The sequence below is a fragment of the Salmo trutta genome, chromosome 21 (assembly GCF_901001165.1).
Source record: "Salmo trutta chromosome 21, fSalTru1.1, whole genome shotgun sequence".
Lineage (NCBI taxonomy): Eukaryota > Metazoa > Chordata > Actinopteri > Salmoniformes > Salmonidae > Salmo > Salmo trutta.
Genome location: NC_042977.1, coordinates 37,656,047 through 37,671,219, shown reverse-complemented (window position 1 = coordinate 37,671,219; position 15,173 = coordinate 37,656,047). Strand labels below are relative to the sequence as shown.

General features: G+C 43.9%; 1 protein-coding gene across 7 annotated transcripts in view; it reads right to left on the bottom strand.

Annotated features, from left to right (window-relative positions):
• The window catches only part of LOC115157364 (ephrin type-A receptor 3-like), a 218,364-nt gene extending 212,972 nt beyond the window's left edge, over positions 1 to 5,392 (bottom strand). For 3 of the 7 annotated variants that reach the window (XM_029705553.1, XM_029705554.1, XM_029705557.1), the window contains exon 1: positions 4,929 to 5,389. In XM_029705553.1, the coding sequence (XP_029561413.1) occupies positions 4,929 to 5,037 (109 nt within the window). In that variant the 5' untranslated portion in view covers positions 5,038 to 5,389. Of the gene's footprint in view, positions 1 to 4,928 lie in introns of all 7 variants that reach the window. The other 4 variants (XM_029705551.1, XM_029705552.1, XM_029705555.1 and 1 more) reach the window with 3 other exon arrangements.
• Positions 5,393 to 15,173: the final 9,781 nt, after the last annotated feature.

Below are 15,173 nucleotides of genomic sequence, written 5' to 3'. Positions count from 1 at the left end.
GATCTGGTTGTCATCGGGTCCGTTCGGACTGGGTCTCTAAAAAAATATATTTATTTGGGTAGGGTCCAGGGAGGAAAGCCCCGGGTCCATTTCGAAATGGGTCAAACTTATTGCCCTCGAGAAGACCTCTAGTGAGAGGGGTGTAAGACAGACAGAGGGGTGAGAGGGTGTACCAGACGAGGGAAACGGAGCAAAACGTCTAACGGTCAGGCCAGGGAAGCTGTGTGTGTGTGTGTGTGTGTGTGTGTGTGTGTGTGTGTGTGTGTGTGTGTGTGTGTGTGTGTGTGTGTGTGTGTGTGTGTGTGTGTGAGTGAGTGAGACCTGTAAGCTCTATGTGGCTACATATCATTACAGCAGCCTTCCTGTAGCTCAAGGCTCCTATTAAACTGTAACACAGCTAATAGAGGGGCAGGTCAATTGCAGTGGAGAGAGAGGAGGGAGAGAGAGAGAGAGAGATGGAAAGAGAGACAGAGTGAGAGAATGGGGGAAAGAGGGAAAATTAGTTGAGAGAGAAAGAAGAGAGGTATGGTAAAAATGAATGGGAGAGAGAGCTGGGAGAGATGGGGGAATGAAAGAGAGGAAGACATGGAAGAAGAAGATAGGGAATGAGGGTAGAATGAAGAAGATAAAGACAGAGAAAAAGGAAGAGAGAAGATCAATGTCCTCATCTGTCCAAGGGCACGGTTGTTACAAGGGAGACCTGCCGATAACTACAACTATTACAGATTAAAGCAATTAAACCACAGACGACCTCTGCCCTCATGAATACGGTTTCCCAGGAACCTGAGGCGTGTGCGTGTGTGTACAAGTGTTTGTTTTACATATGCTTGCATCGGCACTAATAAGCATACTGGTGATTGCTTGTGGGAATGTGTGTGTGTGTGTGCATGTGCGTGTTCATGTGTGTTTGTGTGTGTCTGGGGGGTATCATTTAAAACCAGTGAAGCACACCAAGCAGACTTGGAGTTCAAGCTAACAGAACTAACCCACTAATCTATGTAGTGCAGGCCGTTTTGGTGCTTGGTCAAAGTTCAAATCATCCTGGTGCACATTCTGCTGGTGTTAAATGAAATATACAAACAGCATAACTAAGCATAATTCACGGCATGCTTCGTTAACACGTGGGTCATATTCATTGTAGCATACCATAGAAATATTTTGGGCAACAGAAAACGAAAACAAGCATTTCTCATTGGACAAGTTCAGGTAGTCCCTCCCTGTTTGCTTCTGTTTGGTTCCTACTGAATTTGACACTGAAATCATAGTCACCATGTTCAGCAGCTAAACGTTGTTGAATGCTGCAGACAGAAACGCCATGAACAGAGACAATGTGATTTCTTATTGCACATGTCAGAGAGGCATGTTTGTTCTACATATTATATTTCTATGTGAATTTTTCCAAAACGTTGTGTACTGCTCAACCGGCCCATGGAGCGCCCTGTGTGAGTCTCCCCTCAGGGCTGGGAGTGACAGTGAGTTGAAGCACCATCTGCTGTTTGACATGGTCACTACACCTGCCTCTTTCTTTTTCTCTTTCTCTTTCTCTCTTTTTCTCTCTCTCAATTCAATTTCAATTTAAGGGGCTTTATTGGCAATGTGAAACATATGTTTACATTGCCAAAGCGAGTGAAATAGATAATAAACAAAAGTGAAATAAACAATAAAAAATGAACAGTAAACATTATACACAGTTCCAAAAGAATAAAGACATTTCAAATGTCATATTATGTCTAGGGAAAAGGGAAAGGGGGATACCTAGTCAGTGGTACAACTGAATGCATTCAACTGAAATGCATCTTCTGCATTTAACCCAACCCCTCTGAATAAGAGAGGTGCAGGGGCCTGCCATAATTGACATCACCGTCTTCGGGCGCCCGGGGAACAGTGGGTTAACTGCCTTGCTCATGGGCAGAATGACATATTTTTACCTTGTCAGCTCGGGGATTTGATCCAGCAACCTTTCGGTTACTGGCCCAAAGCTCTAGTGTTGTAATGATGTGCAAATAGTTAAAGAACAAAAGGTAAAATAAATAAACATAAATATATGTAGGTCTCTCTCTCACTCTCACTGTAGTGGCCTGGAGGATTTCCCCTCAGTCCAACTCAAACCACTAATCACATGTCATCATATTCATATTCACCTCTATTAGCCTCAGCAGGGGCTTACAATAACACAAACACATATTCAGAACTACACACACACACAGAGCAATTGCTCAGCGAGCAATCACAGCACGAGAGCCAAGAATGATAGAGAGAGAAAAATAACAAGGGTGAGTGAGAAAAAGGGAACGATGGGGGGAGAGAGAGAGAGAGAGAGAGAGAGAGAGAGAGAGAGGAGAGGAGAGGAGAGAGAGAGAGAGAGAGAGAGAGAGGGAGAGGAGAGGAGAGGAGAGGAGAGGAGAGGAGAGGAGAGGAGAGGAGAGGAGAGGAGAGGAGAGGAGAGGAGAGGAGAGGAGAGGAGAGGAGAGAAAGAGGGACAGCGAGAATTTTATTTGCCGCAAGGAAAGACAAAGCAGAGAGTACGTTGGCTCTGAAAACAGGCTTCATTGGATTATACTGCCTACAGAAAGCACACACACACACACACACACACACACACACACACACACACACACACACACACTGTGTGTACTTGGAGTTGCAAATTAGACGACTAGTCGGAGGATGAGAGGGAAACAGCAGGATACTGACATCAACGGAGTGTCAGTGTTGCTTCACCTACGGCCTATGACCTGCCTTCTCCCTTTAGTCTTGGAATCATCAAGATAATACAGGACAGAACAACACACACACACACACACACACACACACACACACACATTTTATCTAAATCAGGGGTGGGAAATTCCAGTCATCGAGGGCCTGATTGGTGTCCCAGTTTTGCCCCAGCCCCAGCTAACACGCCTGACTCCACTAATCACCTAATCATGATCTTCAGTTTCCAATGCAATTTGATTAATCAGCTGTGTTTGCTAGGGATGGAGAAAGTGTGACACCAATCAGGCCCTCGAGAACTGGAGTTGACCACCCCTGATCTAAATCAGCACTGGTTTCCTTCACTTCCAGTAGGTTTCATCATGCGTAGAAGTCATTTGATACATTTTTAAACACTGTGTTGTCTTTTCTCATGCTGTGTCTCTTGTTTCCGGTGCCTGCTGCCTTCCTATCCCCTGAGTGGGACTTTACAGTATGAACTACACAGTGTGTGTGTGTGTGTGTGTGTGTGTGTGTGTGTGTGTGTGTGTGTGTGTGTGTGTGTGTGTGTGTGTGTGTGTGTGTGTGTGTGTGTGTGTGTGTGTGTGTGTGTGTGTGTGTGTGTGTGTGTGTGTGTGACATACAATCAAAGACAGAACACCACACAACGGATGTTCTCTTTCACTTCACTGCAACAACACTGTTCAATCAACAAGCTCTCACAGCAGAATTAGACTTTCATCCACATTATGGGAATGGTTACGTTAAGGGTTGAGGTTTGGGATAGGGTTATAACCTTAAATAAAAAACCAGTGTGCACGACTGGGATCGAACACACATTCTGTTCCAGAGTCATGGGATTCATGGGATTACACAGGGTTAACATTTGGGATAGGGTTAAAACCAAAAACACATATGAAAGCGGCTGACACAAGAGGCATCACTGGCCATCAGGGTGGATAAGGACACGTGTGTGTGTGTGTGTGTGTGTGTGTGTGTGTGTGTGTGTGTGTGTGTGTGTGTGTGTGTGTGTGTGTGTGTGTGTGTGTGTGTGTGTGTGTGTGTGTGTGTGTGTGTATGTGTGTGTGTGCGCATGTGTGTGAGAGAGAGAGTGAGAGAGAGAGCACAAGAGAGAGAAAGAGAGAGAGGGGGGGGAGAATGAGAGAGAGGGGGGGGGGAGAGAGAGAAAGAGAGAGAGAGAGGGTGGAGAGATGAGCTTGTCAATAGGACGTATAGCTCCGCACGTCCAATACGAAAGCTTTGTTCTAACACATTACGGGGTAACGACTGCTCCAGCCACAGACACGCCACTAAATGGGAGAAAGGAAGGCTCGGGAAGTGCTTCGAAACTCAGAACTTTCACAAACATTAATTCACTACGAATATTAGTCAGATTATGTCATAACACAGTTGTAAGAAAGTATCAAGAAACTGGACAGTCAATTCATAACTGATTAGTAATAACTGCACACATAACGCATGAACATCGTTACATGATCAAACCACAGAGTGATCAAATATGTCTCAAAGACTGCTTATAGAATTTCACCCATATGACAATCTCTTCAAACCCTGTGCTTGCGTATCTAGCTTTAATGTAGTTAGGAGGGAAGTAGTTACTCAGCAAATGGTCCGCTCTAATTTTGAGCTGAGTAGGCATATCAATGTTAATACAATAACGAAGAGAGAGGCCCAGCAGCAATGTGTGACAAATCTATAGTAATTGCTAGCTTAGTCCTGATTTGAAACTGCCGTAGCCTAGACCAGTAGCCCTTACTTGAAAATAATGTGCCATCATTATTAGGCCTAATATCAGTATTATTATTATCAAACCCATACAAGTTGAATGTGTCTTAAAGGTCAAATGTGTATCCAACCATTGCCCAACACAAGAAAAGCTTGTGAAGTTATTAAATCATGTCTCCTGCGCATACCATGTTGCCTCCACATATATCTCCACAACATTGCCTCGATGCTATACACATGTAATGTCGTGTTTCATGAAGGATCTACAGTTTCCCATGCTTCTACACCGCTTTCCGTGCCCTAGCTGACCTTATGCATGATTCATACCGACCACACCGTCAGAGCACATAACGAAGCGACTCTACACGGTTACGTCCACGGTGGACTAACCGGGGCTCCCGCCTTCCACCTTCTGTACACCGCAACAACCCCCGCGGTTCAAATCACCGAGTCAAAACCTAAACAATCGTTAACCTCTCTCTTACCTTCATTCTCCGGGTAATTCCGTAAGCCTTTACATGGCGCAAACGCGTGAAAAAGAAAGGGGGAGAAAATAAAAAGGGATGGATAGATCCAAGGGAAGACTCGTGCCATTTTTCAGGCTGCGCCTTGCGCTCGCTGCATCCCTGTTTCGTGTAGAGTTGGTGAGCGAGCCCTCGTGAATGAGCGGAGTAGAGGAAATAAGGAAAAGAGAGAGAAAGCGAGAGAGAGAGACAGAGAGAGAAGAGAAAGAGGAGGAGGAGGAGACGGGAAGGAGGGTCCAGCGTGAACCACGCGCTGTCAACCACAGGCGAGCCCTGAATTGGTGTCGGAGTGCGAGAACCCGCGCAGTCGTGACACACACACAAACTATTCAAAGGGCACACGCAGGACTGAGATCTTCCATCACTGAATTTCGGACGTTTGGAGAGCGCATATCGAAGGAAAGCTCCAACTTGTGTAAAGATGACCATGACTCCTGTTTCTGAATCCAACTGAAAATGTATGGCTGAAAGTTAGTTATATGAGCCGATGGTTTTACCATGGAATATCTGGGACTAACAGCCCCTATATAGCCTTGGTGTCTTATGCTGTTGATTGGACTATTAACGCTTTTTTATGACCATTAGAGACTCGATGCATAGCCTAGGCTAGCAGTAGCGGTGCGTGGGTAAAATCACTGGAGAAGCCATATTACAACCTATGTGTCGTGATAATTCCGTTGTTTGCTCTATAAACTGTTAAGTCATATGTGACCGTGATATATTGGCCTAAAGGCAGAGACAATAACATTGTGGAATAATGCATTCAACCACACCTTTGTTTTTTATCACTAAACCGGAGAGCGACCTCTATCCAGTGAAGTCCAGCAATGCATATTGCATGTACAGTAATAGACAGTTACATGACCTGCAGCATGGTCAAGCAAGTTCATGTTTCCGACATTTTCGGACCACTAGACAACTATTGATTTAGAACCACAGAGAGATACCGCAAGTCGCAAAGAAATCAGGATCTGCTTCCAAAATTCCAGCACCATTTCAACTTCAACATTTCAACATGATCAAATCACCTCTGCTTAGTCTAATACGGTGACAACTAAAAATATACCAAAAACGGTTTAGTCCAATCAACATAAGCTAAATATGATGTGGCTGGCCATGGTTCTGATGTCTGTGTGCATGTGTAGGTATGTGTGCATGTGTAGGTATGTGTGCATGTGTAGGTATGTGTGCATGCACGTTGTGCAAGTAGAAAAAACATGTTGACTCATGCTACTTGTAGAGAAACACTAATTCCATCCTCCTCTTTCATGTTGCTGAAACGGTCTATCACTCTGTCATACAGTACAGCTTTTATTTTTCTTTGTCCTAGGCTACCTGGCTAAAATACTTGCTTGCTAGCCTAACTTCCATTCATGGGCAACGTTAGCTAGTTAACATTAGCCTTCTACATCTAGATACATATTAAACTTCCATCCTCGCAGGCCAGGGACACAACAATGTATGAATTAATGGTTGGTGCAGAATCGCCATTATAATCATTGCCCAGTACTGACAATTAAGTAAAACCCGGAAGTCCAAATATCTATCTCCATCCATGGCTAGTTTAGGAAAGGGCCAATTTTAGCTAGCTAGCTGCCATCGGAGGACAACAACACAACAAAATGCAACAATTCAAGTTGTTCTGTCAATGACATTCTCTCAATGGGATTTGATAGGAGTGACGCTAAAATCCAAGCTGGATTCGCTTGACACTTTTTTTGGTGCGCCAGGACCAGTCACAGTTAAGCTCAGTCAGTTTAGCTAAATGCTGATTTGCACGTTTTTATATTTTTTTTTTATCAAGATAGGTCAAATGCTTGCTGGCTTCTCTTGCCTTCAATGCTACGGGTGGCAACAATGTCATTGTCGTACTTGTATAAACCAGACACCATCAGATAGATGCCCTACACATAGAGAGACAGGGGGGCGCGGTTTGTCTTGCTCAAATACTTTCTACTGTGAGATACATTCAGTCTCTTGCGAATTGAAGGTAAATTCTGAAACAGAGACACGGAAGATACATTATTTTCTGTGATTTTATATAAAAAATATATATATTGGTACATTTTTGGGAACCCTGGCTTCCCTTTACACACATGAATACATGCCACTGTAGGCTAGGCCTAATTACAGGGAAATGTGTCAGGCTCAACATTGTTGGTCTAACCTACATTATACCAATAACAGCTGCTACATCCTACAGCTCTCAGAAGAACGCAGTTTCATGGATTACAGATTCAAATCCAATGCTTATATGGAGATTTATTCTGGTTGGGATGCGTGCTGCACTGCGTTAAGACGTCAGTATGTGTGTGTATGTGTGTATGTGACTGTCAGTATGTTTCTGGGCGTCTAAATGAATAAAACATGCTTTCTGCCTGTCATTAAATGTGTGTGTGGGAAGGGGTGAAAGTGCACGAGGTCAACCTCTCAATCTACTGCTTTTTAACGCACTAGACCAAAACAGTGTGGAGGTAATCCAGCACCATGGAGAGAGCATTTAACAGGACACATTTACCCCTCTCGCTTTGCTGCCCTTGGATGTGTGTGTTTGTTCTTTCTGTTTGGGTAAACCCAAAAGGAATGTGAAATCCATAGATTAGGGCCTAATTTATTTTTTTAAATTGATTGATTTCCTTATATGAACTGTAACTTAGTAAAAGCGTTGAAATTGTTGCATGTTGCGTTCATATTTTTATTTGAATTTGATCACCTATGCAAGTCAGTTAAGAACCAATTCTTATTTACAATGACGGCCTACCAAAAGGCAAAAGGCCTCCTGCGGGGACAGGGGCTGTGATTTAAAAAAATTAAAAATAAAAATAAATACAGGACAAAACACACGTCACGACAAGAGAGACACCACAACTTTATTATTACGTGTTTTACTGTTTCTTTCTCTCTGCATCAATATGCAAAGATGAGTTTCACAGGGTTGATGTTTTTCTTGTTTTTCTCATGTCTATCATCTTTCTCCCTCCCCTTCTTTCAACCCCTCCACCCTCTCCCCCTTTCTCACCCTCTGTCTCTCTCTCCCCTCTCTCTCTCCTCCAGCCTCCCTCTCTCCTAAGTTCTTTCAATCCCCCACATCCTGTCATCTCTCTTTCCCTCCTCTCCCTCCTCTCTCTCCCTCATCACTCATTCCCTCTCACCCTCTCTCCCCTTTCCTCACTCTCCACTTGTCTCTCTCCCTCCTCCCCCCTCCATTATCTCCCTCCTTTTTCCCTGCCTTTCCCTCCTCTCGTCTCTCGCTCTCTCTCTCTTCCTCTCCCTACTCTGTCTCCCTCCTCTTTCCCACCTCTGTCTGTTGACCCTCTTTCCCCTCTCTCCTTTCTCACCCCCTCCCTCCTTCACCATCTCCCTCTCTCACTTTCCTCTCTCTTTTCCTCCCTCACTCTCCCCTTCTCTCTCACTCCCTCCTCCCCATCCTCTCTCCCTTATTTTTCCACTCTCCCCCCCTCCCTCACTCTCCCCTTTTCTCTCTCTCCTCCCCCCTCTGTTTTCTCTCCCTCCTTCTTTCCCTGCCTCCCCACAGACAGACAGACAGACAGACAGACAGACATGCAGGCAGACATACATAGACAATTTCACATTTCTAGTCAATCTAAAAAACAGTCCAATATCTTCTTCAGAATCCATTTAAGAATTCATAACAAGGCTCTTAGTTTCTTGAAATGCAAGACCATTGTGTCCAATGAAGGTCAAAAATGCTTTTGGCTTGATTGACATCAAATTTCATATGTCGGGTCACGACAGTACCACGGTCACAAATATGTACAATTTGGGAAGATGAAACCTTTTTAACCATTCGAAACCACAACTAAGACCCCCAATTAAGTCACTTCCTGTAATCGCAGGAAGGAGAATTTCAATGCACGGCCTCCTGGGGACACTGTTTTACGATATGCATATCTAAAATGTTTTAACTAAACAATGAATTTGGCTTTACTGCTATTAGCCCATTTAAACAAATTGAATAACATATTCATACATGGCAAAACAGATCATGAAAACATTTACAAAATACAGTGAGAAACAAAAGTATTGGGACAGTGACAATTTTGTTGTTGTTTTGCCTCTACTCCAGAACTTTGGATTTGAAACGATACAATGACTATGAGGTTAAAGTGCAGACCGTCAGCTTTAATTTTAGGGTATTGTCATCCATATCAGGTGAACCGTTTCAAAATTACAGCACTTTTTGTACAGTTTGTAGACATTTTAGGGGACCTAAAGTATTGGATCAAATTCACTTATATGTGTATTAAAGTAGTCAAAAGTGTAGTGTTTGGTCCCATATTCCTAGCACGCAATGAATACATCAAGCTTGTTGGATGCATTTGCTGTTTGTTTTGGTTATGTTTCAGATTATTTTGTGCCCAACAGAAATTAATGGTACAGTGGAATTCAGAAGTTTACATACACCTTAGCCAAATAGATTTAAACTCAGTTTTTCACAATTCCTGACATTTAATCCCAGTAAAGATTCCCTGTTTTAGGTCAGTTAGGATCACCACTTAATTTTAAGAATGTGAAATGTCACAATAATAGTAGAGAGAATGATTTATTTCAGCTTTTATTTCTTTCATCACATTCCCAGTGGGTCAGACGTTTACATACACTCAATTAGTATTTGGTAGCATTGCTTTTAAATTGTTTAACTTGGGTCAAACATTTTGGGTTGCCTTCCACAAGCTTCCCACAATAAGTTGGGTGAATTTTGGCCCATTCCTCCTGACAGAGCTGGTGTAACTGAATCAGGTTTGTAGGCCTTCTTGCACGCACACGGTTTTTCAGTTCTGCCCACACATTTTCTTTAGGCTTGAGGTCAGGGCTTTGTGATGACCACAAAGCCTTTGATGTCCTTAAGCCATTTTGCCACAACTTTGGAAGTATGCTTGGGGTCATTGTCCATTTGGAAGACCCATCTGCGACTAAGCTTTAACTTCCTGACTGATGTCTTGAGATGTTGCCATCTATTTTGTGAAGTGCACCAGTCCCTCCTGCAGCAAGGCACCTCCACAACATGATGCTGCCATCCTCATGCTTCAAGGTTGGGATGATATTCTTCGGCTTGCAAGCCTCCCCCTTTTTCCTCCAAACATGACGATGGTCATATGGCCAAACAGTTCCAATTTTGTTTCATCAGACCCGAGGACATTTCTCCAAAAAGTACGATCTTTGTCCCCATGTGAAGTTCCAAACCGTAGTCTGGCTTTTTATGGCAATTTTGGAGCAGTGGCTTCTTCCTTGCAGAGCGGCCTTTCAGGTTATGTTTATATAGGACTCGTTTTACTGTGGATATAGATACTTTTGTACCTGTTCCCTCCAGAATATTCACAAGGTCCTTTGCCGTTGTTCTGGGATTAATTTGCACTTTTCGCACCAAAGTACGTTCATCTCTGGGAGACAGAACGCGTCTCCTTCCTGAGCGGTATGACAGCTGCATGATCCCATGGTGTTTATACTTGCGTACTATTGTTTGTACAGATGAACGTGGTACCTTCAGGCGTTTGGAAATTGCTCCAAAGGATGTACCAGAATTGTGGAAGTCTACAATTTCTTGTCTGAGGTCTTGGCTGATTTATTTTGATTTTCCCATGATGTCAAGCAAAGAGGCCTTGAAATACATCCACAGGTACACCTCCAATTGACTCAAATGATGTCAATTAGCTTATCAGAAGCTTCTAAAGCCATGACATAATTTTCTGGAATTTTCCAAGCTGTTTAAATGCACAGTCAACTTTGTGTATGTAAACTTCTGACCCACTGGAATTGTGATACAGTGAATTATAAGTGAAATAATCTGTCTGCAAACAATTGTTGGAAAAATGACTTGTGTCATGCACAAAGTAGATGTCCTAACCAACTTGCCAAAACTATAGTTTGTTAAAAAGAAATTTGTGGAGTTGTTGAAAAACGGGTTTTAATGACTCCAACCTAAGTGTGTGTAAACTTCCCTCTTCAACTGTAAATAATGTATTGTGTCATTTTGGAGTCAATTTTGTTGTATATAAGAATACAATATGTTTCTAAACACTTCTACAGTAGTGGCCAAATTTTGGAGAATGACACAAATATTAATTTTCACAATGTTTGCTGCTTCAGTGTCTTTAGATATTTTTGTCAGATGTTACTATGGAATACTGAAGTATAATTACAAGCAATTCATAAGTGTCAAAGGCTTTTATTGACAATTACATTAAGTTCATGCAAAGAGTGTTGACCCTTTTCAAGACCTCTACAATCCGCCCTGGCATGCTGTCAATTAACTTCAGGGCCACATCCTGACTGATGGTAGCCCATTCTTGCGTAATCAATGCTTGGAGTTTGTCAGAATTTGTGGGATTCTGTTTGTCCACCCGCCTCTTGAGGATTGAACACAGGTTCTCAATGGGATTAAGGTCTGGGGGAGTTTCCTGGCCATGGACACAAAATATTGATGTTTTGTTCCTCGAGCCACTTAGTTATCACTTTTGCCTTATAGCAAGGTGCTCCGTCATGCTGGAAAAGGCATTGTTCATCACCAAACTGTTCCTGGATGGTTGTGAGAAGTTGCTCTCAGAGGATGTGTTGGTACCATTCTTTATTCATGGCTGTGTTCTTAGGCGAAATTGTGAGTGAGCCCACTCCCTTGGCTGAGAAGCAACCCCACACATTAATGGTCTCAGGATGCTTTACTGTTGGCATGACACATGACTGATGGTAGCGCTCACCTTGTCTTCTCAAGACAAGCTTTTTTCCAGATGCACCAAACAATCGGAAAGGGGATTCATCAGAGAAAATTTCTTTACCCCAGTCCTCAGCAGTCCAATCCCTGTACCTTTTGCAGAATATCAGTCTGTCCCTGATGTTTTTCCTGGAGAGAAGGGGCTTCTTTGCTGCCCTTCTTGACACCAGGCCATCCTCCAAACTCTTCGCCTCACTGTGTGTGCAGATGCACTCACACCTGCCTTCTGCCATTCCTGACCAAGCTCTGTACTGGTGGTGCACCGATCCTGCAGCTGAATCAACTTTAGGAGACGGTCCTGGCGCTTGCTGGACTTTCTTGAGCGCCCTGAAGCCTTCTTCACAACAATTGAACCGCTCTCCTTGAAGTTCTTGATGATCCGATAAATGGTTGATTTAGGTGCAATCTTGCTGGGAGCAATATCCTTGCCTGTGAAGCCCTTTTTGTGCAAAGCAATGATGACGGCACATGTTTCCTTGCAGGTAACCATGTTTGACAGAGGAAGAACAATGATTCCAAGCACCAATTAATTGCAATTCATCTGATCACTCTTCATAACATTCTGGAGTATATGCAAATTGCCATCATACAAACTGAGGCAGCAGACTTTGTGAAAATTAATGTTTGTGTCATTCTCAAACCTTTTGGCCACGACTGTACATTCATTCATGTGGAATTGACCATGATTACAGATAGTCCTAAGTTAAACGTGAATAATAATGAGTGAGAAAGTTACAGACGCACAAGTATCATACCCCCAAAACATGCTAACCTCTCACCATTACAATAACAGGGGAGGTTAGCATTTTTGAGAGGTATGACATTGATTTCTCTGTAACAGGTACTTGTTCGTGAGAGTACCACCTTCGATGGTGGGGTGCATCCCAAACAGTTTGGACGCTACACACAGAAGTTGCTAGATCAGCAGTACTGACTTCAGAAGAGTCTTGTGACATTTACACATTAACTCTAGGTCAGGCTTCAAGTGAGGCCTACCTTTCTGCCATGTAGTGGAGGGAAGGGAAAATGTATTAATTGTTAATTGAATTAAGGTTAGGGTTAGGGTTGTGTCTATGGTTGAGACCCTAACCCTAACTCCAGCTTCATATCAACTCCCGGCTCAACCCTAACCCTAAGCCTTGCTTCATCTTCACATTTTGGCTCAACCCTAACCCTAACCCTCGCTTAATCTTCACATTTTGGCTCAACCCTAACCCTCGCTTCATCTTCACGTTTTGGCTCAACCCTAACCCTAACTCTCGCTTCATCTTCACATTTTGGCTCAACCCTAACCATAACCAATGTTCCCTCAAATGTTTTTATTTCACTGAGCAAATTTAAGGTCTGCTGAGTGCAAACTTGAACGTTGAGAAAGTTCTGTGCAACTTCCGGAGGGCGCGTTGACTGTAAACACTGAGACTGTACCTGCTTTAAGTTAGTTCTAACAGTGGTCAAGTAGGCTACTGTGGCTATTTGATCATAGCGTAGGCCTACCAGAATGGTCTACCATCAAAAACAATGGAGAGAATGCATTCCATAACATTTTAACATTGAAATAGCTGTTCTATCATTCAGCCTACAGTAGCAGCCAATGTGTGGATTTTCAATGTAGGCCTACATTTCATTAGCCCACTTGTTTATCCACCCTGTAACTCTCATCTTTTCTCATTGACGGCAATGTATTGAGCTACACTGACATTTGATGATGGGCTGATGATGGGCTGATGGGTTGATGAGGGGCTGATGATGGGCAGATGGGCTAATGATTAGCTGATGATGGGCTGACAATGGGCTGATGATTGGCTGATGATGGGCTGATTATGGCCTGATGTTGGGCTGATGATGGGCTGATGATGGGCTGATGATTGGCTGATGATAGACTGTTGATGGGCTGATGATGGACTGATGACTGATGATGGGCTGATGATAGACTGATGGGCTGATGATGGACTGATGACTGATGATAGACTGATGATGAGCTGATGATGGACTGATGACTGATGATGGGCTGATGATAAACTGATGGGCTGATGACTGATGATAGGGTGATGATGGGCTGATGATGGGCTGATGATGGGCTGATGGGCTGATGATGGACTGATGATGGACTGATGATGGGCTGATGATGGGCTGATGATGGACTGATGAGAGACTGATGATGGGCTGATGATTGGCTGTTGATGGGCTGATGATGGGCTGATGGGCTGTTGATGGGCTGATGATAGACTGATGATGGGCTGACAATGGGCTGACGATGGGCTGATGATTGGCTGATGATGGGCTGATTATGGCCTGATGTTGGGCTGATGATGGGCTGATGATGGGCTGATGATGGGCTGATGATTGGCTGATGATGGGCTGATTATGGGCTGATGATGGACTGATGATGGGCTGATGATAGACTGTTGATGGGCTGATGATGGACTGATGACTGATGATAGACTGATGACGAGCTGATGATGGACTGATGACTGATGATGGGCTGATGATAAACTGATGGGCTGATGATGGACTGATGACTGATGATAGGGTGATGATGGGCTGATGATGGGCTGATGATGGGCTGATGGGTTGATGATGGGCTGATGATGGACTGATGATGGACTGATGATGGGCTGATGATGGACTGATGAGAGACTGATGATGGGCTGATGATGGGCTGTTGATGGGCTGATGATGGGCTGATGGGCTGTTGATGGGCTGATGATAGACTGATGATGGGCTGATGATGGACTGATGACTAATGATGGGCTGATGAAAGACTGATGGGCTGATGATGGACTGATGACTGATGATAGGCTGATGATGGGCTGATGGGCTGATGATGGGCTGATGATGGACTGATGATGGGCTGATGATAGACTGATGATGGGCTGACAATGGGCTGATGATGGGCTGATGATGGGCTGATGATGGACTGATGATGGGCTGATGATAGACTGATGATGGGTTGACAATGGGCTGACGATGGGCTGATGATTGGCTGATGATGGGCTGATTATGGCCTGATGATGGGCTGATGATGGGCTGATGATGGGCTGATGATGGGCTGATGATGGCCTGACGATGGGCTGATGATGGGCTGATGGGCAGATTATGGGCTGATGATAGACTGATGATGGGCTGATGATGGACTGATGAGAGACTGATGATGGGCTGATGATGGGCTGTTGATGGGCTGATGATGGGCTGATGGGCTGTTGATGTGCTGATGATAGACTGATGATGGGCTGATGATGGACTGATGACTGATGATAGGCTGATGATGGGCTGATGGGCTGACGATGGGCTGATGATTGGCTGATGATGGGCTGATGATAGACTGATGATGGGCTGACAATGGGCTGACGATGGGCTGATGATGGGCTGATGATGGACTGATGATGGGCTGATGATGGACTGATGACTGATGATGGGCTGATGAAAGACTGATGGGCTGATGATGGACTGATGACTGATGATAGACTGATGATGGG